At 68.0% G+C, this 23,651-nt stretch overlaps 4 protein-coding genes across 4 annotated transcripts; 3 read left to right on the top strand and 1 right to left on the bottom strand.

The window, feature by feature from the left end:
- Positions 1–7,748: 7,748 nt before the first annotated feature.
- On the top strand, positions 7,749–9,232 carry LOC309681629 (uncharacterized protein). Its single transcript, XM_082495534.1, has 4 exons — positions 7,749–8,061; positions 8,200–8,263; positions 8,583–8,652; positions 8,729–9,232. The coding sequence occupies exons 1-4, from the start codon at positions 7,807–7,809 to the stop codon at positions 8,865–8,867; spliced, it is 528 nt and encodes a 175-aa protein (XP_082351660.1). The 5' UTR covers positions 7,749–7,806; the 3' UTR covers positions 8,868–9,232.
- A 394-nt stretch (positions 9,233–9,626) lies between these two features.
- Positions 9,627–11,431, top strand: CCDC194 (coiled-coil domain containing 194; the record flags this gene model as incomplete). The annotated part of the gene is made up of 3 exons (XM_082495346.1): positions 9,627–9,956; positions 10,988–11,084; positions 11,295–11,431. The coding sequence occupies 3 exons, from the start codon at positions 9,627–9,629 to the stop codon at positions 11,429–11,431; spliced, it is 564 nt and encodes a 187-aa protein (XP_082351472.1).
- A 4,039-nt stretch (positions 11,432–15,470) lies between these two features.
- Positions 15,471–18,199, top strand: PLVAP (plasmalemma vesicle associated protein). The gene is made up of 6 exons (XM_082495468.1): positions 15,471–15,967; positions 16,354–16,444; positions 16,652–17,241; positions 17,514–17,637; positions 17,742–17,820; positions 17,897–18,199. Exons 1-6 carry the CDS (start codon positions 15,590–15,592, stop codon positions 17,901–17,903), a joined length of 1,269 nt encoding a protein of 422 aa, XP_082351594.1. The 5' UTR covers positions 15,471–15,589; the 3' UTR covers positions 17,904–18,199.
- A 1,248-nt stretch (positions 18,200–19,447) lies between these two features.
- Positions 19,448–22,857, bottom strand: GTPBP3 (GTP binding protein 3, mitochondrial; the record flags this gene model as incomplete). Its single annotated transcript, XM_082495345.1, is given in 11 exon segments — positions 19,448–19,749; positions 19,853–20,137; positions 20,260–20,425; positions 20,556–20,699; positions 20,796–20,868; positions 20,987–21,189; positions 21,300–21,386; positions 21,751–22,020; positions 22,023–22,095; positions 22,099–22,173; positions 22,804–22,857. Coding segments are annotated over 11 exon segments (1,662 nt in total). The 3' UTR covers positions 19,448–19,517.
- Positions 22,858–23,651: the final 794 nt, after the last annotated feature.

Genomic DNA, 23,651 nt, shown 5'->3' with positions numbered 1-23,651 from the left:
ATTATTTATTACGAAATATACGGTTGTGTGTACACCCGCCTGGCTGCTGGGCTTCTCCGGGGGGGTGGGGGGGTGCCCAGACCTCTGTGTGTGTGTCCCCCCACCCAACCTCCTGCCCCATCGCCTCCCACCCTACACGGTAGCACCGTGCCGGCAGCTCCTGTTTGCCTTGGGCCCCGTTCAGCCGGTTGGCCGCGGTGCGGGGGGAACCGCGCCAGTTCCCCGCGGTTAGGGGACGTGGCAGCTGGGGGGGGAGGGGGGGGAACCCATCCAGCCCCATGTTCCCCCCCTACATGGGGATGCGCCTGACGCAGGAGTTGGGCACCCACTGGGTGACCCCGGCCAGGATGAAAGGCAGCGTGTCCGTCTGTCCGTCTGATGTCTGTCCGTCCGACGTCTGTCCGTCCCCCCCCATGGCTTGCGGTACTGGGTTTTGCAGGCGTCCCGCGCCCCCCCTGCCCCGCGCCCCCTCCCACCCATGGCTCCCGGCGGATGCTGTAATGGAACAGGCTGCGTTTACGCAGCCAAATCCCCCCCCCCCCCCTCCTTCTCCGCTCCCGGGACAACATTTCCCATTTACAACACGGTTTGGCCGCGCCGCGGCATTTTTTCACCCTTATACTGGATGCGGCCGCTCAGCGAGATCAAAGGGGACACGGGGCACCTGGGGGGACGGGGGATGTTCACCAAACCGGTGGCCAAATCCCAACCCCTCTCCCCATCCCGCCCGGCTGGGAACCCACCGGCACGTCGGGTTGGCAACGCCGCGGCACAGTTGGGACACCTAAAACGTGGGGACCCCATTGTGGGGCTCCCACCCCCCCCCCACTGCCCCCCAAAGCATGGGTGCTGCCATCCCTGGGTGCTGTCGGTCTCCGGGTGCTGGGAGCTGCCCCACCGGGAGCCACGTCCCCCATCAGCGGGGAGAGCCGGTGGATGCTCCGCTGCGGGTACCGCTGGCAGCAGTGCCGGGGGGCGGGGGGGGGGGACGGGACGGGACCGGAGGGGACCGGGGGGAGCGCCAGCGGGCAGGATTGTTTTCCACCATCTGGTTGGCTTGGTCGGAGGCAGCTGGGCAGGCAGGGCAGATGGAAGCAGCTCCTGCGGCTCTGCTGCTATTTATGGCGCCGGGAAATAAAATGGGGCAAAAAAACCCCCCCACACACAGTCAGCAGCCACACAAAGGGGGGGGCCGCTCGGACACCCCCATTTGCAGCTGCGCCCTGCTCCGTCTCGCCACATCCCATCCCGCTGCCAGCCAGCACCTCCAGCATCACACCACGGGGTTCTCTGGGGACTGGTGGGGGGGGGGAGATGGGTGCAGGGGAGAGCCAAGGGGGTGTCCAGGGGTCCCCCTCCCCCCGATCCCAGGGACACGGAGAAGGAGCCAGGGGCACGCAGGCAGCGATGTGCCAGGTTTGCGGGAGGTCCGTGCTGGGTGTCCGGCCCAGCCCCGCATTCCCGAGGGCTGGAAACCCGCCCGGGGTCAGGGGCTGGGCTGGGGGGCTGCAGCCAAAATCCTCCTGCTGCTCCCCCTCCCCCCGGCTGTGGGACCCTCCGAGCAGGAGCTGAACCCACAGACCCCATCCCGAGGGTCCCGTACCCTCCAACCCCAGGGACAAGGACCCCCCTTCCCCGGCTCCTGACCCCCATCCCCAAATGCCCCCCAGCACTGGCTGGGGCCGGCTGGACCCGCACCCCAACTGTGTGCCGCAGAGCATCATCGGGTACCAAAATAACCCCCCGGCCCCTCCCGGCTTCCAGGCGATGCCGAGCCCCCCAGTCCCGCCCGGGCTGATTACGCGGCTGTGTCCAAGGCCGCCGCTGGGACACTTTTGTCTCCAATTTTCGTAATCGTTAGCAGAAACCACCGGCACGGGGCTCCGCACGATCCGCGGTGGCTCCGGAGGGGGGTACCAGGTGGGGCTGGGGTTGGGTTTGGGGGATGGGGGGAGAGCCCCGTGGGGACCCCACGTCAGACCCACAGGCTGCGGGATGGAGAGCCAAGAGGGGTTTTCTGCGATGCAATGGCTTTGGGGTCAAAAACTACCCTTTTGGGGCCTTTCCAGCCCCTTGGCACAGGCGGCGCTCCTGGCTCAGCTCCGCGATGGGCAGGTGGGGGTCTGGGGGAGGAGGATCCCCTCGGTGTGTCGTGTCCCGTCCCGTCCCCCCCCCCCCAGCTTTGGGCACGCGATGGGGTGCGGTGGGTCCCGGATGTGGGTTTTGGGGTGGGCGAAGTGCTGACGCAAAACTGCCCCCACTCCCCGCTTGCGCCCAGTGCTGGTGGGTCCGTCCAGCTCCGACGGTGCCCGGGATGCAGAGAGAGGGATGGAAACATCCCGGGATGGCTCCCGGCGGGATGCATCTCCCCGTCGTGATGAGAAAGGCAGGTGGGGGCGGCCGGACCGGGACGGGCTCAGCTGCTTCTTGTTACCCCCCGGCCCCCGGCCAAAAGGGAATAGCAAAGCGGGGAAGGGAAAAAAGGAGCCCGGGAGCCGGCAGCAGCTCCCGTCCCACCCCGCCAGCAATTAGGGATGGCCGGAGCCCAACCTAAATGAGCAGGACGGTGTGCCGGCACATCGGCACGTCCTTCGGTGCTGCCGGGGCCCCTGCGGCGGGGCTGAGGCTGCTGTTTGCACAGCCCCCTCCCCCTCCTTCCCAGTATCCTGAGTATCCCAGCATCGGGGTGCATCCCCCCCCCAAAAAAAACCCCACTGGCCCTATGGGGAGGACACGGGCTGCCGCCGCGCTGAGCCCCACGAGCACGTCCCGGCGTTGGCCGGGAACAAAAGCTGCTCTGAGCAGCAGCCGGGAGCTGGAAAGGGCCTTGGGAAGCTGCTCACCGCCTTTCTTTCTTTCTTTCTTTCTTTCCTTTTTTTTTTTTTTTCTTTTTAAATAATGGAAAATATAATGACAGTGCCTAAATTAAAATAATAAAGGAACCCAGCCGAAAAGCCAACCCAAAATAGGCGAGAAACCCACGTTTCAGGCTGAAAGGGAGCAGGCGCAGGCAAGGGATGAAAGGGAAAAGCAGAGGCGCTGCGCCTGCTTGGGACCCTCCTCTCGGTGCCCCCCCCGCCCCGAGGGGCTGGGGGCGGGGGAGGGGGGGCTGTGCTGCCCCACCACCTCCCCGGGGCCAAGCCATGGGGTGAGGGCTGAGCGGGGCTCGGAGCATCACCGCCACGGCAGGAGCTGCCCCTGTGTGCTGGCCGTGGCCCCCGGCAGCCCAAAAATATTCCCCGCTCCTCGCTGGCTTCGCACTGCTGCTTCAGGGGCCGCATCCTGCCCAGGGGGATGCGGAAGCATCTCCTCCATGTCCTGCCCTGAACTGGAGCATCCCCGGGGGACCCCAAACCGGAGCATCCCCGGGGGACCCCAAACCAGAGCATCCTCAGGCAGCCAAAGCATCCCCTGGGGACCCCAAAGTGGAGCATCCCCATGGACCCCCAAATCGGAGCATCCCCGGGCATCCGGAGCATCTCCGGGCGCCTGGCCCCAGGGGGACACGGGAGGTGCCAGGTCCCCGTCTCTGCCGCGATGGCGAGGCCGGGTCGGATCCAGCTGCCGAATTCCAGGCCGTCTGGCCAAGAGACGCTGCTCCGCTCCCGGCGCTCCCTCCGGACAACCTGCCGGAGGAGGAAAACAAACGGTCCTCGTACACAGACAAGCCGGAGGCGAGAGACCCCCCAGTCCCTCCCAAAGCGGGGTCACCGGGCACTGTCACTGTGTGTCCCCTGGGAAAGAGGCTGTTGGAAGCCGGGATTTGGGGGGAAAACAGTGGGAAAGGGGAGAGGGGCTGCCCGGAGCGCTAACACTTGCTTCCCGAAGCGAGCCCAAGCCGGGATGCCACGGGGACAGGCGAGCTCCCCGTGCTGGGGCGGCTTCGGGGCAGCCCTCGATGATGCACATTCCTCTCCCAGTTGCTTTTTAGATACATATTTTTATTATTTTTTTTTTTAAAAGAGTTGCATCTCAATATCTCGCTGTTCAAAGCGAGCTGGTTCTGGAAAAAACATCCATTCCCATTTTTCAAGCTATTTTTGAAACCTTTGGCCTTCGTTCCTCTTCAGGCTCCAGACCATAAATAATAATAACAACATATTTAAAGCCTTTATGCTGACAGCTCACCGAATCTGCCAGAGCCTTTTAATTCTCCAGATGCTGAAAATCTGACTCAAAAACTTGAAGTTTGGTAAATATTTTGTGTGTTTTTAATTTCGCAGCCATTGCTTTTTATATCACATGAAGCAGCAGAATAAAAATACCCCAAGTGGAACAGCTATTTCTGGAGCTGGGGGGGGAGGAAAGGTGAGGCGGTGGCCACCGTCTCCGCGTCTCGGGATGCGGCCAGAGCATCCCTGGGGTTGGGTGGCCCATGGCCCGGCTCTGTGCCGGGGGTCGGTGGCACCAGCCCACAGCCGGCTGTGGAAGCACCGTGACTGCAGGATCCCCCCCAGTGCCCCGGCCCCCCCCCCCCAGCTCCGACCTGGCCTGGGCTGCTCCCAGCGGGCACCACCTCGGCGGTCTCGGATTTATTCGGTGATCAGCTCTGGTGTGCAGAGCGGTGACATCCCCAGCTGCAGAGTGCCACCCTGTCCCGCATCCCATATTCCATAACCCACATCCCACATCCCATATTCCATATCCCATAACCTGCATCCCACATCCCATATCCCACATCCCATATTCCATATCCCATAACCTGCATCCCACATCCCATAGCCTGCATCCCACATCCCATATCCCACATCCCATATTCCGTATCCCATAACCTGCATCCCACATCCCATATCCTGCATCCCATATTCCATATCCCATATTCCGTATCCCATAACCTGCATCCCACATCCCATATTCCCTATCCCATAACCTGCATCCCACATCCCATATCCCACATCCCATATTCCCTATCCCATAATCTGACTCCCACAACCCATATCTCATATCCAATACCCCACATCCCATATTCCATATCCCACATCCCAGATCCTACATCCCAGATCCCATATCCCGCATCCAGCCTCCCAGATCCTACATCTGGTATCCCGCACCCCATACCCCGCATCCCGCACCCTGCATCCTATACCTCACATCCTACAGCCCACATCCTATATCAGATACCCATATCCCGCATCCCGTGCCCCCCATCTCCCCCCAGCCCCACACAGCGGTGGGGAGGGGACCTGCGAAGGCGCCTCTCTCCATCCCCCCATGTGCTTTGGGGTTTCGGGGTCACCATGGACCGGTCGATGCCGCCTTTGCTCGGGGGATGTTTCCCTGCCGAGAAACACCAGCGGGAAAAGCATTAAAAAACCCAAAATTTTAGCAAAACTCCTGGAAAAAAAAAAAAAAAAAAAAGAAAAGAAAAAGAGAGTTTCAAATTTCTCCCCAACAGAAGCAGCGCGGGTGCTGGCTCGGCCCCGCTCCCGGCCCCCCGAAAAGCAGCCCCTGCGGTGGCTGGACCGCGACGCTGCTCCCCAGGGACGGGAGCAGAGGGCGCGCAGCCCTTCCCCACCCTCCAACCCTCCTCCTCCTCCCCTCCCCGGCTCTTGCCCGCCACTAAAACCAAAAAAAAACCCTCTGGAAGGGCAGCCGAGGAGCGTTCGGGATGGGGACGTCCCGTGACGGCCGGGACCGACGCAGGCGTCATGGGGCCGAGCTCTTGCCAGCAGCCAGCGCCGGATCCCGGCCCCGGCAGAGCCCCTTTGCCCAGCCGGAGCCTGGGCGGCCCCGGCGCCGCGCGGAACGGGGCTGGAGGGGGGAGAAGGGTTTGCAGCCTGCTCCCACCTACCCTGGTGACCCCACACCCAGTTACCCCCACCCTGGGTACCCCCATACCCCATGGACCCCCCAACCTCGTTACCCCACGCTCCAGCTGTGCCATACCCCAGGGAGCCCCTACCCCGGGTACCCCAAACCTTTCTGCCCTGGGTACCCCATATCCTCCTACCCCGGGTACCCCAAATCCTTCTACTACGGGTACCCCATATCCTTCTACCCCGGGTACCCCAAACCCTCCTACCCCGGGTACCCCAAACCTTTCTACCCCGGCTACCCCATACCCTCCTACCCTGGGTACCCCAAAGCTTTCTACCCTGGGTACCCCAAATCCTTCTACCCTGGGTACCCCATACCCTCCTACCCCAGGCACCCCATACCCTCCTACCCCGGGTACCCCAAATCCTTCTACTACGGATACCCCAAACCCTCCTACCCCAGGTACCTCAAACACTCCTACCCCGGGTACCCCATATCCTTCTACCCCGGGTACCCCATACCCTCCTACCCCGGGTACCCCAAATCCTCCTACTACGGGTACCCCAAACCCTCCTACCCCGGGTACCTCAAACACTCCTACCCCGGGTACCCCAAACCCTTCTACTACAGGTACCCCATATCCTTCTACCCCGGGTACCCCATACCCTCCTACCCTGGGTACCCCAAAACTTTCTACCCTGGGTACCCCAAATCCTTCTACCCCGGGCACCCCAAACCCTCCTACCCCGGGTACCCCAAAGCCTTCTACCCCGGGCACCCCATACCCGGGTGATTGAGATGGGGGGATTGAGAGAGGGGAGATTGAGATGAGATATTGGGGAGAACTTCTTCCCTGTGCGGGCGCTGAGCCCCTGGCGCAGGGTGCCCCGAGGAGCTGTGGCTGCCCCATCCCTGGAGGGGTTCAAGGCCGGGTTGGACGGGGCTGGGAGCGACCTGGGCTGGGGGGAGGGGTCCCTGCCTGGGGCAGGGGGTGGCACTGGGTGGGCTTCAAGGTCCCTTCCAACCCAAACCAGTCCGTGATTCTGTCAATTCACAGGTTGAGATAGAGGCGGATAAGTAAAGCAAAAGCCGCACACGCCAGCAAAGCAAAACAAGGAATCAATCCGCTGCTCCCCATGGGCAGGAGGGTCTCCTGCCCACCCCCCCCCCACCCCCCCCCCGGGGAAGATGGACCCCATCACACGTAACGGTGACTTGGGAAATCCACTCCGAAAGTCCCCCCTTCCCTTCTTCCCCCGGCTTTATGTCCCGAGCACGATGTGTCTCGGTATGGACCATCCCTCCGGTCGGTGCGGGTTGGCTGTCCCGGCTGTGTCCCCTCCCAGCCCCTGGTGCCCCCCCAGCCCTCGCTGGCGGAGGGGGGGGGGTGAGGAGCAGAAAAGGCCTTGACGCTGCGCGGGGACAGCTCAGCTGTAACCAAACCACCTCCGTGTTATCAGCACAGATCCGAAACACAGCCCCGCGCCAGCTCCTAAGGAGAAAATTAACTCTCCCCCAGCCAAAACCAGCCCAGTACCCCGTCCCCGAATTCTCCGTACCCCAGGCACCCCACGCTCTGGGTACCACATACCCATTTCCGTCCCCCCCCCCGGTCCATCCCACCCCATTACCCTTTGCCCTGGGGGATGCTCTGCCCCGTTGTCCCTCCCCACCGTGGGCACCGGCCCCGCTGGCAGCTCCGTGGGGCTGCACACGCGCCCGCAGCCCCCCCAGCTCTGCCCCACTACTTACTGGGACAGGGGGCCGGGATCACCCCCTGCACTGGGGGGGTGTCCCCCACTCCCCCACAGCATCTGCCCGAGTCCTGCCTGTACCAGCCCCGGTGCGGACAGGGGCACAGCGCCAGCCCCGCCAGAGATCCGGCAGCCCGGGGGTCATTCCGCTTCCCCGGGTGCTGCGCGCTCGCAAACCACATGATTTCCCGGAAAGTCTCACTCTCTAAGAACCGAAACCGCTCGATTTTGGGGCAAAGGGTGAGCTTCCTCCCGGCCCGGTGGGTTTGTAGCCAGCCAGGGCAGCACGGGCAGGATGAAGGGCTGCCGCCCGCACCGGCTGCACCCAGCCAAGAGAGCCTGGGCGACGTACGTGGCCGTGGCTCTCGGGGTGGCCGTTGCGGTGCTGGTGGCAGCCCTCCTCGCCGTGCTCTGCCAAACGGCCGCGGGCTCCGCCATGGCGGTGGGGAACAGCTCGGCAGAGCTGGCGCAGCTGGAGGAAGTGCTGGCCATCACCAACCGGTCCCTCGCCGAAACCCGCAGGCAGTGGGACGGCTGCAAGGAGCGGCTGGTAGGTACTGGGGTGCTGCTGGGGGGGGGGGGCGGGGGGGCCGGGACCCCGCTGGGAAAGCTGCAGCCCCCCCAGCCCTGAACTGGTTTGACTGGTGCGAGTGGGAGCCTCCAGCCCCTTCCCTCTGCCCGTGCTCAGGGTGCGCTGGAGGGGAAAGCCTCGGAGCTGGAGCGGGCGCTCGCCAACATAACCCGGCTGCAGGGTGAGTCCTGGGCGGGGGGGGGCACGGGGGGGGGGGGGGGGGCTGTGGGCACAAGCAATGGCCCCTGGGCTACCCTGAACCCCGGCCCCTGGGTCACCTTCATCCCCATCCCCTGAGACACACTCATCCCGGTCCCCTGTGTCATCCTCATCCCTGTCCCCTGGGCCACCCTCATCCCTGTGGTGGCCCTGGGCCACCTTCATCCCCTGGGCCACCCTCATCCCTGTCCCCTGTGTCATCCTCATCCCTGTCCCCATGACGACACTGTTGCCCATCCCCTGGGCCACCCCGGTGCCCTCCTGCCATCGCCTCCCTGCAGAGGAGAAGAGGGCGCTGAGTGCGGAGGTGGCCCAGCAGCAGGAGCAGCTGAGGGACCTGCAGAGCAGCAGGTGAGACCCCCCCACGCTTCCCCTCGCCGCCCCCAGCCCCGCGCTCTGCCACCGACTCTCCCTGTCCCCTCTGCAGGGACAAGCTCCAGCTGCAGAACCAGCTCCTGGAGAAGCAGCTCCAGCACATGAGGAGCCAGCGCTCGGGTGGGAACGGGCTCCCAGCCGCGTCCCTCAGCCTCCTGGCAATCCTCCTCCCCATGGACCTCCTCCTCTGAGCCCAAAGCAGCGGGAACACGGTCCCCATTCAGCCCAGTAGGGTCTGGGGGTGACAGCGGGGGCGGTGACCCGCTGCCCGCTCAGCCCTGCCTCCTGCTTGCCCCTGCTGCCCCGGGACTGCCCCTGCTGTCCTCTGCCCCCCTGCACGCTCTGCCCGCCACGCTCACCCCGGCCGCCCTGGGGACATCCCAGGGAGACGGTTTCCCTCCAGCCGCCAAGCCCTGGCTGTGCCCAGGGCCAGGGAGGGGATGGGGGCGCGGGCTGGAGGGGACAGAGCCGTGGCATAGCTGCCCTGGGTCAAGGTGTCCCCAGGCACCACGCCATCAGCTGGTTTTTAACCGATTTCGAATAAAATCTTGTGAAAAATCCAGCCTTCTCTTGCTCCAGCAGTTCTCGGAGACCCAGACCCCCAACCCTGCGGCACGGTGGGGTAAGGGGGTGCTGCAGAAACCCCATGGGCAGACACCAGCCTCAGCGTCCCCGACACCCGCCGGACCCCCAGCAGCGCCCCCCGCGTGTCCCTGCAGCCGTGACCCATGGCGGGGCGCGGGGGCAGAGCATCCTCCCACCTCCGGCACAACCAAAGTCTATTCTGGGCTGTGACCTGCGAGAAACCGCAGCCCGAAGTGGCGTTTGGCGAGAAAAAAACCCACACGCGGCAATTACGGCAACCCAGGGAGCGACCTGCCCTGGGGACACCGGCACATCCCGGGCAGCCGCTGCCGGAGCAGGCGAGCGGCCCCGTGCCCCCCTCCGGCATGGACCCCGCGGTGCCCAAGGCCACCCTGAAGGTGCTGGGACTGTGCGCGGTGCTGCTGGTGCTGGTGGCGGCGGTGACGGTGGCGGTGGCGGTGATGGTGTGGCGCTCGGAGGCGGTGGGGAAGCTGCGGGGCTGTCGGGAACGGGCGGCCAACGAGAGCCGGGAGTTGGGGAACCGCGTGGCCGAGCTGGAGCGGGAGCGAGCCCGGCTGCAGCGCGCGGCGGCGGCGGGCGAGCAGGCGGAGGATGCTCTGCGGCGGGAGCTCGCCCGGGCCCGCGGTGACGGCAAGAAGCTCAATGCCAGCCTGGCGTCCTGCCGGGAGCGGGCGGTAGGTGCTGGTGGGGACGGGGGGTCCTCGGCCACCCGGCTGCGTGCACAGGGCGAGCCACGCTGGGGCGGCAAAGGGGGGTTTGGGGAGGGGGCTCGGTAGCCAAGAGGAGGGTGATGCTCCAGCCCCGGGGGGGGGGGTTTCCAGCAGGCTCCTGGAAAGCCCCAGCGCTGGTGGGAAGGATGGTGCGGATGGGCGATGCCTGAAGAGCAAAAGATGGTTGGAAAAAATGAGCTGGGAAAAGGGAGAGGCAGCCCCGAGATGGGGGGGGACCGGTGGCCCCCCGGGGGGCATGGCCACCTTCCTGCACCAAGGGGGGACCCCCGGCTGCTCCCGGTCCCTCGGCACAGCCCCGGTCCTGCCGTACCCCTGCCCGGCTGCCCGTACCCAGATGGGGACGGCTATTCTTAGCCGTGACCGAGCTGCTCCGCACACATATAATTACCCCATCCCAAAGCAGCAGCGGAGGTCGGAGCCGGTGCGGAGCTGCCATTTCTCTCCTGCCCGGTATTTTTAGCTGTGGCCCCGGCTGGGAAAGGGCCTGGCCCCGGCGCTGCGGCCGCAGCCCGGAGGAAGAGCCAGATCCCACCGCCCCTCCGGGCTCATCCGGCCGAACAATGGCCCGGAGAGGCTGGAAAAGTGCTCCGGCTTCCCGGGGCCGGCGCCGGGAGCAGGGCTGGGCTGTGCAGCCTCTTGGGGTCCCAGCTGGCAGGAGCTCCGTCCCCTCCCAGGCGCTGAGGATGCCACCCATGGGGTGCTGGGGTGGCTTGGGCGTCCCGTGACATCCCTGGTGCACCAGCATCCTCCCCAGGGTGAGCCATCCCTCCAGGAAAGAGGGATTTTCCCCAAATTCATGTCCCTACCCCTTCAAAAAATGCAGTGGGGGGACCTAAGGCCACCGGCAGCAGAGCTTGGGCGCACGGGGAGGACACGGGGAGGTGGTGAGGAGGTGCAGTGCTCCGGCAGTGGGTGAAGAGACGGGAGGACGCTGCCCACCGCTGTCCCCACGCCGCCGTGTCCCCTCTCCCCAGGCCAGGCTGGAGGCCAACGCGACGGCGCTGCGGGAGGAGGTGCTGGCCCTGCGGCACGAGCGGGCTGAGCTGGCCCGCGGCAAGGCGGCTCTGCAAGGTGAGCGCCGTCTGGACACCGCGTCCCTCCGTCCGTCCCCTGGGAGCAGCGGCGTGGGGCTGCTGTGGTGGCTCTCCTGCCACCCCCACGTGAAGAGCCCATCCAGGGGACCCCCCACCACCACCCATACGCCCTTTGGGGGCGATGCCCGGCGGGCTGGGCTCGGGTTCGGGGCGCAGGGGTGACCCCGCTGTCCCCTTCACGCCGCAGAGGAGCTGGCGCGGGGTGAGAAGCAGGCGCTGGGGCTGCGGCAGCGGCTGGAGGAGGCGGCGGAGCAGCGGCGAGCGCTGCGGGCACGCGGGGAGCAGTGCGAGGCCCGGCAGAGAGAACTCGAGGCCACCCTGTAAGGTCCTTGTCCCCCCTCCCCCCCACCGCCATGGGCTGGTCACCCCAGAGCATCCACCACCACCACCCTCCAAAACCAGCTCAGCCCCACAGCCGGCACCTCCACCCCCCCCCCGCCCTATCCCTCCCTCCCTCTCCATGGGGACCCTCCGGACCCCCATTCCGGGGACAGGGAGACCCTCCTCACGCCTCTCCGCTCTCCCGCAGGAGGGACTACGCGGCCGAGGTGGAGACGCTGCGGCGGCGGGCGAGGGACCGAGCCACCGGGCGCAGGTGCCCCCCATCCCGGTACTTTTGTGGGTGCTCCTTTGCCCGCACGGCTGGGGAGGGGGGGGAACACACAGCCTGGGGAGGGGGGCTTCGCTGGTGCCACCTGCCCGGGTGTTCACGGACACAATCCCCAGCGTGTGCCATCGTCACCGGTGTCCCCAGGGGAGCAGGACACGGGGGGCATGGGGGGGGACTCACTCCCTGCTCTCCCCTCTTTTGCAGGAAGGGCTGAAGCCCCGCAGACCCCCGACCCCCCCTCCCTGCCGGGGGCTGGGGGCCGCCCCCCCCCCACCCCATCACCGCGGAGCCCATCATTCCCAGTCCCACAGCGCCCCTTAGCACTGGGAACCAGCAGCGGCTCAGCCCCGGCCACGTCCGACCGGAGCCGTCACCTCCAGCTGAAGGATGCTGATGGTCACCGCCTGTCCCGATCCCACCGCCTGTCCCGATCCTGCCGCCTGTCGTGATGCTGCCGCCTGTCCCCATCCCGTTGGGTGTCCCCATCCCGTTGGGTGTCCCCATCCCGTTGGGTGTCCCCACGCCACCGCCGCAGAAGGACAGCAGGACCAGAGGGGTCGGACGTTCAGCTCTTGGGCAGAGTTTTAGCTCAACCACGGGGCGGTTTTCCCACCGGCTGTTTGGAGCTGCTCTTCAATCAGCTCCGGGCTTCGGTGCCACGCTCCCAGCGCGCTCCACAAACTGGGGAGACTGGGCAGGCGTCGGGGCAATAAAGGCTGCTCTGCTCACGGGAAATATCTCCCCGTGCCACCAGCCCAGCTGTCCCCCCCGAACCCAACCATCCCTTCCTAAACCCAGCCGTCCCCCCCTAAACCCAGCCATCCCCCTCAAACCCAGCCATCCCCCCCCCAAACCCAGCCGTCCCCCCAAACCCAGCTGTCCCCCTCAAGCTCAGCCTTCCCCCCCTAAACCCAGCCACCCCCCCAAACCCAGCCGTCCCCCCTTGAACCCTGCCACCCCCCAAAACCCAGCTGTCCCCTCCTAAGCTCAGCCATCCTCCCCTGAACCCTGTCACCCCCCCAAACCTAGCTGTCCCCCTGAACCCAACCATCCCTCCCCAAACCCAGCCATCCCCTCCTAAGCTCAGCTGTCCCCCCAAACCCAGCTGTCCCCTCCTAAACGCAGCCATCCCCCCCAAACCCAGCAGTCCCCCCCAAACCCAGCCGCCCCCCCCAAACCCAGAAATCCTCCTCCAAGCTCAGCCATCCCCCTCAAACCCAGCTGCACCCCCAAACCCAGCTGTCCCCCCCAAACCCAGCCGTCCCCCCCCCGAACCCAGTCGTCCCCTCCTAAGCTCAGCCATCCCCCCAAACCCAGCCGTCCCCTCCTAAACCCAGCTGCCCCCCCTCAAACCCAGCCGCCCCCCCTCAAACTCAGCCATCTACCCCCAAGCCCAGCTGGTCCCCCCCAAACTCAGCTGTCCCCACGGTCCTGCTCAGGCATGTCCCTGCCCCCCGCCCCCCCCCAGGGCTTTAATGGGGTTTGGCCAACGCAGCGCCCAGCGGGACACAGCTCTGCCAGGGACCCCAAAGCCACCCGGGGGGAGGGGGGGGGGCGGCCAGGGGACGTAGGGCCAAGGCTGATGGGGAGGGGGGGGACGACACAGGGATCAGCAGCCGCTACTGTTTTGCCGTCGCTTCCCAGCATCTTCTGTCCGCTTTAAAGAAGGTTTCCAGGAAAGTCGCAGATTTTCCTGCCGCCGCCGCCACCGCCATATCCTGTGCAGAGGGCAGGCAGGCATCCGGCCTCCTCCCGCCTGCCCTCCCAGGGGGGATCACCCCCCGCGCCCCCCGCTGCCCCCCGGCTCGGGGGGAGGCCGGGGAAGGCGCTGGCAGGCGGCTTTCCAGGTGAAAGTGCCTCGGCGAGGCCACCCCCGGTCGTGTCGGGGCTCCCCGGGCTGCACAGCCCATGGTTGGGGGGGGCACCAGCCCCATTCCCGCACCCCAAAGCCGGTGGTCCCAGAGCGGAGACCCCAGCCCCGCAGCGGTTTGGGACTGGGGGGGGGGACACGGGACCGGGCACAGCCGTTCCCGTGGTCCGACCTCAACGCGGCGCGGGAGCTCAGCACGGGATTGATTATAGTGGGGGGGCTAATTAGAAAATGGGGTAGAGGTGGGGTTGGCAGCACTGGGGGGGGTGTGGGGGTGTCAGACACCCCACTGGGATCCCTGGTGACCCCAGGAGGCTGCGAGGGGCCCTCGGGGTGGGCTGCCGGAGGGAGCACGCCACCGGCACGGCAGGGTCCGGGAGTCAGGGGTCCAGCAGCGCCCCTGCGGTGGGGCCGGGGGGGGGTCCGGGGGGTGACTCACCGTTATTTGCAGCTCAGGAAGGAAACGGCAGTAGCTGAGAATGGATTCAGGACCGACACCATCCCCACCATCGCAGACACTTCCCGGTCCCCAGGGACCGCGGCGCAGCCAGAAGGCAGGAAACAGCGAGCGGCTCGGGGTCAGCGCCCGGTTTGGCCCCACACCTCGGGCTTCCCCACCCCCACCCCCCCATCCTCCATCCCGGGCTGGGCATCCTGCAGAGCTGGGGGGTGCCAGGCACAGCCAGACCCCCCTACGGCAGCCCTGGGCTCCGGTGGGGGGTGTGGATGTGGTGATGATGGTGGGGACACGGTGATGATGGTGACTGGGAGCCGAACAGGGGCCGGTTCAGCTCAGACACAGTGGGGGGGGGGGGCGGTCCTGCACCCCAGACACCCCGTCTGTGGTCACCGGCGGTGCGGGTCGGACGGACGGCATCCCCCCTCCCTCCGGTCCCTGCCACGGTGCTGCCCGCACCCGATGCCACCCCTTTTCCCTGCACTGAGGAGCCCCCTCCATGTCCCCAACCTGTCCCCAAGCCAACCCTTGCCCCCCCCCTCCCCCAGGCTCCCCCCTCAGCCTGGTGCGGAGCCCGGGGCCCCCCAGACCTGGACGGGGACGTGGCTGCAAACCCACAGCTCTTTCCCCCCTGAGCCGCCGTGGCAGCGATGACGGCACATTGTCCTCGCACAGGGCCGGGGCCACCCGTGGTCCACGTGCTCGGCTGAGGTGTCCTCGGCAGCCCGGGGACCCCACAGTTAGGCACGGAGAGGTCTGGATTTGCCCCTCGCACCCCTCCATGGCTGCTCTCTGCCCAGCAGAGATGTCCCCAGTGGAGGACAGAGACCAGGAGCGGCTCCCCAGGCCCCGCGGCAGGATGGTGGTGGCTCTGCGGGGTGACGGCACCCACGGGTGCTGCAGCCGCAGGTTCCCACCGTTGGCTTCACCCCATGGCCCCACATCGCCCACCCCAACCCACCGCCGCCCTACCTGCAAGCCAGGACCCGGCCGCATCCTTCCCCGCTGCCCGCGAGGCGCAGGAGAGCAGACGTGGAGCATCAGTCCCTGTGTGCCACTGACCTGGCGGAGCAGCGGGGACCGGCGGTGACTCGCGTGCCACCGTCACACCACGAGGACGCGGCTCCAGGACCGGCCCAGGGTACCCGGGGCAGGTGGTGGGATGCTCCTCCATCACCCCACCGGCGGCCGCATCCCACCCTGCCTGCTCCCGGGACTCATTCCCCGGTGCCCGCCGTGCCGGGAGCTATTTTGGGGTGAGAGTCGGTCCCGGGGGAGCGCCGGCCCCCGGCACAGGGAGGGGGAGCGGGGTCCCAGGCTTCGCCCCTGTCCGTTAGCAACCAGGAACAATAGTCCTCCCACAAAACAGAAGCTGCGTCGTGATAACCCGGCGGGTCCGAAGCATCCGGAGAGGCAGGAAGGAGCCCAGCAGAAGGAAATATTAAATAGAGCAATATAAACACGGCGGCGGGAGCGAGCTCCGCCCCGGTGCGGCCCCCCTTGAAAGGGGCTGCCGTGGGGTGGTGTGCGCAGAGCATCGGCGGGATGGAGAAGAGCAGCTACACCATGGCCAAGTTTGGTCTGGAGGCCAAGGAGGCGATGCCCAAGCGGGACTGCGGGTTCTACGTGAAGTACATCTTCCTCTTCACCTCCCTCATCCAATTCCTCATCATCCTGGGGCTGGTGCTGTTCATGGTGTACGGCAACGCGCAGGCGGGCACCGACACGCACCTCCGGCTGCTGGAGGCGCAGCTGCAGGACCGCTACAACAAGATCATCACCCTCAGCGGGAGGAACCTCAACCTGACGCGCACCCTCAACGCCACCCTCAAGGAGAAGCAAGCGCTGCAGGCCCTCGCCCAGAAGGTGCAGCGGGACCTGGATAAGTGCAATAGCACCCAGGCTTCCAACCCCATCCCCAAGGTGAGCCCCCCCCACCCCCCCGTGCCTTCAGTCACCCACCCATGGGTGCTGCCGGGACCGCGCTTCTGCCCCACGAGCTTCAGCAAGGATGGATGAGAGGGTGCTGGGGGGGTGGGGAGGGGGCAGAGCCTGCTGGCGATGCCGACGTGCCCCCCAGCCCCCGGGGGGGGCTCTCAGCCCTGACATCCCCGAGGCAACCGCTGGCCGAGGGGGTTCCAATCTTCACCGCCCCCTTCCTCATCCTCCCCAGCCCCCGGCACTCTCACCACCACCCGGGAGGGGGGGGGGGGGGGGGAACGAGAAACGAGGTGATGCCGGGGGGCGGGGGCCGTCCTTGAGGGACATTCTGACACACACCCCCCTTCCTCTTCCTCCCCCCACCTCAGCTGCAGGAGGTGATGAAGATCATCTTCTACCAGAAGACCAAGCTGGACGAGTGCCACATGACCATCAGCCTCCTCAATGCCAGCTGCAGCGGTAAGGGACAGCCCCCCCACCCCCGGGCACCCCCCTCCCACCCCCTTGGGGACCCCCGGCCCCCCTCGGGGACCTGCCACAGCCTGTACAGGGGGGTCTGCCCCGTCCCTGGGCCAGCCAGGGGTGTCACCCCAAGATGTGGGGTGGAAGTTGGGGGGAGGATGACCACACAACCCCAACCCTTTGCCCCCCCTCCCCCCCACATAGCCGAGAAGGCGCTGCTCCGGAGCCAACTGGACCAGACAGCCCTGGCCAAGAAGGAACTGGAGGAAAACTGCCGCAAAGCGGGTGCCACGCTGGCCAAAGCCAGCCAGGAGCAGGAGAGCTGCCAGCAGAACCTGCTCACCACCCGCGCCGTCTGCGAGACCACCAAAACCAACCTGGAGCTGCTGAAGCACGAGTGCGGCTCCTTGAGGTCCGACATGAGCTACTCCTTCCAGCGCATCAAGGAGATGCTCAGCCCTTACGGCTGCAGCGCCGTCCAAGAGCAGCTCAGTTGGTTGACGCAGCGGATGGAGGGGCTCTTCCTCTGGCAGCAGGAGCGGGAGACCAGGTACGTGGGGAAAAGCGTCTGCGACATGAACCTGCACCAGTGTCACCTCAACTGCTCCAGGGAGAAGCAGGAGTTGGAGAAGCGGCTGCAGGACGCCGAGAAACAGGTCAAGGGCGGGCAGGAGGAGAAGAAGAAGCTGCTGGCGGAGAAGGAGCAGCTCGGCAAGGAGCTGGCGGAGAAGAGCAGAGCCGCCACGCAGGCTGGGTACTTCAAGGAGCAGCTCAACATCTGCATGGGCTCCAAGGTGAGGGAGCTGCCGCCCCCCGGGGCGCGGGGAGGGACAACCCCGAGAACCCTCCGCAGCGGCGGCGGCGGCGGGAGCAGGCGAGGCTGAGCACCCACGGCTTTATTTTGCACGAGCATCTTTCTTGGGCGCTTGCGCTGCTGCAAACGCACCTTCGCGATGGGTTTTCTTCCGCGCGGCATCCCGGGCAGGGGCCAGCCACCGCAGCCCCCCCAGGCCCCCTTCGCCCGGAGGTGCCGGTACCGACCACCACCACCCGCTCTCCTCCGCAGATGGACACCTTCTTCGACATCACGGGCTCGCGGGTGCCGGGGGGCGGCGGGCGCATGGGACCCTTCACCAGCACCGGCTCCTACACGGATGCTCTGAGGAACCAGGGCATCTTTGGGAACATGGGTGAGTCCTGGGGGTACCCGGGGGGGGTGTCGCTGGGGGACCGTCCCGTCCCCCCCCCCACCAGCGCCCAGCCCGGCTCAAGCCCCGCTGCTCCATCCCACCAGGCAAAATCAACATGGAGGAGATCCAGCGGTCGGTGCAGAAGATCATCGAGCAGTACACGTCCACCCTGAAGAACCCCAGGTGAGTTGGGGGGGGGACACGACACACCGGTGTGGGGGCGAGTGGTACCGGGGGCCTGATCCTGCCCTCTCTGCAGCGGTTAACGGCCGAGCGGCGCATGGAAGAGCGGCAAGGGGCTCGAGGACAAGCCCAGGAGGTGCTTCCCGCGGCACGGACGGCAAACCCCGACCGGGAATGAGCGGTCGGCACCACCGCCGTCCTCCCTCTGCTCCGGGAGGGGGGGGTCGGGTCACCAGCATGGCGGGAGCCATCGCTACCTTCTCCCGTCCCCTTCCCCGAGCCCCCACTCTCGTCCCCTCCCGCATGCTTGCCCCCCCTCCACATGTACCCGTACGCTTGGAGACGGGGCGGTTGGCAGCTGTAAATACAGCCGGCGCTGAGCACCGACACAGCTCGCCGCACGTGTGTCTGGGTGCCTACGGGGGGGGAGGTTTGCAGAGGCCACGGCCAGGACGGGGAGCGGGAACATCCCGTCCCGGCTTCAGGTGCCCCTTCAGGGTTGGGAAACGAGCAAGGCCGAGCGAGCGGGAAGCCCTTGGCAGCCCCATCCTGCCACCGAGCCCTCTCGGCACGCCACGGCGCGGCGCGGGGCGCAGCGGTGAGCGCAGGACGCACTGAGCACCGTGATTAATCGCCGGCTGCCACTCACTGATTTATGGCCACGCTTCCCACTCCTTCCTGTTGAAAGAGCCTTTCCTGCCCGCCGGGCTGCCCGCACGCCATCCCCTCATTGGCGGCACGTAGTGTCCCCAACGCGTCCCCATCCCCGTCTCCACCCCCAGCCAGCACCCACAGGTCCCGTTCGGGTCCCCCAAGTCCTATTGGGGTCCCCCGAGCCGCATCCCTCCTGGGATACAGGCAGCCACACGCTCCCGCCACCCACCGCTGCTCGAGGACGGGGACACCACCGTGTGTCCCCCCCCCGTCCCCACACAGCCCCTGGAAGCAGACGGTGCCGGGGTGGGATGGGGGTGACGGAGGGGGCTCCCCCACCGTCCCCCCTGCCCCCGCACAGCCCGGCTGGGGAAGTGGGGGGACCTGCTCGCTGCCAGAAGATTTCCTGAAGCTCCACTATAAATAATCCCGGAGCACCGGGTGCTTCCGGAGCATGGGAGCCCCGGCCGGGGGGGCGGGAGAGCTGGGGGGAGGGGGAGCACCCATCTTTGGGGTTGCAGACCCCAAAGCTGCCAGGTGGGTACCGGAGCTGGGGGGATCCCATGGCTGCTGGCGCCGGGGTTGCGCCCCGGGGGGGGTCCCCAAGACCCCCACGCCGTGTCCGTGGGGCTGGGGTCTGCGCTCAGGGCACCGGGACAGACCCCCCGGGGTGCCGAACCCCACAGCCCCCGTGCCACCGCATGGAGGGGGACGCTCCAAGGGGGGGAAGCCCGGGGTGGTTTTTCCCTTCCAGGAGCTCCGGCTCCTTGTTTGTCCTCCCGGCCAGGAAACGGGACCTCTCCCAGTGGTTTTTTTCCATGTCTGGGGCTCAGGACGTGCTCCCCCCCGGCCAGGAAAACACCGCAGCCCGGCACGGGGACGCCGAGCCCCGCAGCAGCGGGGACCAGAGAGGACGCCAGAGCTGCCGAAGGCACCGCGGTTTAATACCGGCATGGAGCCACGAGCTCCCCTGCCCCAAAGTCCTCAACGCCGGTGGCATCGCAGCCGGGGGATGCCCCCCCCTCCCCCCAACGCCGTGCCCCTCACTTGCCAACGCAGAAGTCCCTGAAGATGATGTCGAGGACCTCCTCGGCGCCCACGTGGCCGGTGATGCGGCCCAAGTGCCGCCGCGCCAACCGCAGCTGCTCGGCCGCCAGCCCCAGGTCCCGCCGGCGGTCCCGGCCGTAGCGTGCCAGCGCCGCCGCGCAGTCGCCGAGGTGGAGGCTGTGCCGGCTCTGCGTCAGGCTTGGGGAGCCGGCCAGGGGGTCTCCGCACCTAGGAGGAGGGGGGAAAACCAACCTGGAGTACCCCCCGACCCTGCGCCGGGACGGGGTGGTCGGTGTCCCCCCCCCACCCCCGCAGCGCCGCCGGTACCCACAGCCGCGCCAGCTGCCGCGCCAGCAGCGCCAGGAGGTGGTCGAGCCCCTCGCCCGTCTTGCAGGAGAGGAGGGTGGCGGGGGGCAGGGGGTCCCCCCGGGCGCAGGCGTCACGCAGGGCCGCCCCCCCGCCGCCCCGCAGCAGGTCGGCCTTGTTGAGCACCAGGATGCAGGGGGTGGGGGCGGCGGGGGGCAGCAGGGACCCCAGGGCAGCCCCCAGCCCGGCCGGCTCGGCGGGCACCGCCGCGGCGTCCAGCACGGCCAGCACCAGGTCCGCTTGCCGCAGCCTGCGGGGGGGCAAGGGGGGGGTGGCAGGGTAGGGCAAGGGGCCCCATCCTGCCACCTCCCAGCCAGCCCCTATGGTGGGGGGGGGACCCCAGTTCACCCCCCCAACCCCCCCCAGCCTCACCGGTCCCGCGCGCGGCTGACCCCCTCCTGCTCGACGGGGTCGGTGGCATCGCGGAGCCCGGCCGTGTCGCTCAGCACCAGGGGGTAACCCCCCACATCCAGCGCCACCTCCACCACGTCCCGCGTCGTCCCCGCCACCGGTGACACGATGGCTGCCGGACGCTGGCCTGGGGGGGGAACGACACATGACATGACACAGGGGACAATGCTGAGGACCCCCCTGCCCTTGTGGCATTGGGGACGGTGGCTGCCGTCCCCAGGGAGGGGGAGTCCGTCCCCCCCCAGCGCCCCACTCACACAGCAGGTTGAGCAGGCTGCTCTTGCCCACGTTGGGGGGGCCGGCGATGACGGCGCGGACCCCCCCGCGGAGCAGCTCCCCGCGGCGCCCGTCCCGTAGGTGGGCACCGATCTCCTGCTCCAGCGCCCGCACGGTGGCATCCACTGCGGGGGGAGAGCGGGGGGATGTGGCCGGGGGGGGGGACGGGACAGCAGGGATGGGATGTCCCAGTGCCCCCCCATTACCCCACCAGCCCTCACCTTGGGACAAGACCTCTTCCTCCACATTGTCATCCTCGCTGAAATCAATGTAGGCTTCAAGGTGGGCGAGAGCCTGGGGGGCAGCGGCGGGGGGGGCATCAGTGGGGACAGCCCCGTGTCCCCAAGCCACCACGCACCAGCGCAGGAACGCGGGCGGCCGGCTCCAAGCCCGCGTCCCACCACCCCCTTACCTGGGTGAGGGTCTCGCTCCAGCGCTGGTAGAGCCGGCCCAGCTCGCCCTCCATCTGCCGCAGCGCCTGCCGCCGCTGCGCCTCCGTCTCCGCCCGGATCAGGTCCCCCAACCCCTCGGCCGCCGTCAGGTCCAACTTCCCACGGCGGAACGCTCGGCGCGTGAACTCCCCGGGCTCGGCGGGACGCAATCCGGGCAACCGCCCTGCCAGCCCCGGGGTGAGCCCCCTTCCCCGAGCCGGGGGCACCCTCCGGCAGCACCCCGGGGGGCAGAACCCCAAAGGAGGGTGGGGAAGGGTGGGAGGGGAGCCTCACCCAGCGCCCGCAGCACCCCGCTCACCACCGCCGGCCCGCCGTGCACGTGCAGCTCGGCGCAGTCCTCCCCGGTGAAGCTCTGGGGACCTGCAGGGACGGGGTACGGGTGGGACGGGGTAATGGGTGGGACGGGCACCGGCTGAGCCCACCGCCGCTGGGTCACCACCGGTTGGATCCAGTGCACCCCATCCCTGCCCCTCCCGGGGCCACACGCATGCTTTGAACCCACAGGGGCTTTTGGGGGGGCTCAGGAGAGACCCCCCATGAGCAGCTGTGCTGCAGCTATATAGGATCAGCGCAAAGGGGACAGCGTTGAAGCGGGACCGTCCCCACTGGCATCCGCGCTCAGCCGGTGCCGGGGAAGCCAAGAGGGACTGTGCCAGGCACCGAGACCCCTCACCGGGCACCGAGACCCCCCCACCGGGCACCGAGACCTTGATGCCGACCCCACCTGGGAACCAGACGACGAGGCCGCGGTCCAGGGGCTCGGCGGTGGCGGGGTCACGGATGCGGCGCAGGGCCAGGACGCGGGGCGGGGGCAGGTCGGGGCGCCCGGTGAGGCTCTGCAGGGCCCCGCGGCTGCCCGGTCCGCTGGTGCGGATGACGGCCACCCCGCAGCGCCCGTGGCCCGAGGAGAGGGCGAAGACGGTGTCCCCCCAGGCCGCGGAGCACAGGCGCTGCGCCCACCTGCGATGGGGCAGGCAGCCCGGAGAGGGGGTGCAGGGGTGGGGGGGGGCCCTATCCACGCCCCCCAGATGGGGCAGAGAGGGTACAGGGATGCACAACCCCCCACCATTCACCCCCTGGGACCCCTCCCCATGCACCCCATAGACCCAAGGGGGCTCCCGCTGGGCTCTGGGGTGCAGACCCCTGCCTATGCCCCCCAAGATGCTCGGGTGCACCCCCTCCTTCTGCAGCCCCCCCCCGTGCACCCTGGCAGACCCACAGGCAGGCAGGGCGCAGGGGTGCACCCCTCTCCCCCCGAAGCCCCCCCCCATCCTGAAGGTGCACACCTCCGCCATACACACCCCTCTGCTTTGGGGTGCACCCCCACCCCGTACACCCCTCCCCAAAGGCACCAGGGCGCACCCCCCTGTCCCTGTGCGCCCCACCATGAGGATGGACCCCCCCCTCTGTGCACCCCCACCTCCAGGTGACCCCCCTCCCCATGCACCCCCCCCCCCCCCCTCTGTGCGCCTCCACCTCTAGGTGCTCCCCCTCCCCACGAACCCCCTCCCGAGGTGCACCCTCTTCCCATACACCCCCTCCCCAGGTGCTCCCCCTCCCCAGGTTCACCCCCTCCCCACGGACCCCCTCCCCAGGTGCTCCCCCTCCCCATAGAGCCCCTCCCCAGGTTCACCCCCTCCCCACGTGCTCCCCTTCCCCACGCACCACCCCTACACCGGGGTACCTCCAGCCCCAGGCGCACCCCCTCCCGTGCACCCCCCTCCCCACAGCCCCCCCTACCCGACCCCAGGGTGCCCCCACCCCGGGGAACCCCCACCCCAAGGTGCCCCCACCTGCGTCCCGCCGCGCTCAGCGCCCTCCGCAGCGCCATCGCCTCCCGCCGCCCGCCCGCCCGCACGCACTCAGCGCAGGCGCCTCGCCCCGCCCACCCGCGCGCTCCCATTGGCCAGAGCGCCGGAGAGGGGCGGGCTTCGTGCCCGCGTCCCCGCTTCTGATTGGTCAGACGCCCAGGCAGCGCGCCGCGCCGCCTGAGGCTGTGCCGGAGCCCATCGCTTCCGCCCGGCGCCGGGCACGCCGCTGCCCCGGGGGGGTCCCTGCCCGTCCGTGTGTCACCTCCCCCCCCGGGTCCCTGCCTGTCACCCCCTCCCTCCCGGCCTGCAGCCCCCCCGCCCCCGTCCCCCCGAGGCACTGCCCACCCGCTCCCCCCGCGGGGTGCAGGGTGGGGGGGCGCGGGTGGTCCCCCGGGTATTGCGGTACAGCCCTGCGGGGGCGGGGACGGGCACCCGCGACCCCCCGCTGCACCCTAAATACACCCCCCCCCGGCACCGCAGGACCCTGAGCTGGGGGATCCCGGTGTCCGGAGCGGGGGGGGCAGCACCCGTGTCGTGTCGCCCCCCCCATGACAGAGCCCCATCTCTGTCCTACTGTCCCCTCTGCACCCACTGGTGTCCCCGTCCCTCGGGGGTGGGGGGGGTCCCTTGTCCCCACTCTGACACAGGCTGCCCAGGAGCATTTGGGCTTTTCGGGGACCCCTGCTCACCCGGGTGGGGGGAGTCCCTGCAGTGGGCACCCCCCACCCCGAGGCGGCTGAGCCCCGGAGCTGCTCTTCCCCGGGGAGCGCCCACCACGTCCCGGGGTGTCACCCCCACAGCGGGGGCTGGGGCT

This window comes from Vanellus vanellus (assembly GCF_965231255.1).
Source record: "Vanellus vanellus genome assembly, chromosome: 25".
Taxonomy (NCBI): Eukaryota; Metazoa; Chordata; class Aves; order Charadriiformes; family Charadriidae; genus Vanellus; species Vanellus vanellus.
The sequence above is the reverse complement of the archived record's forward strand: the minus strand, read 5'-3'. Positions and strand labels throughout refer to the sequence as shown.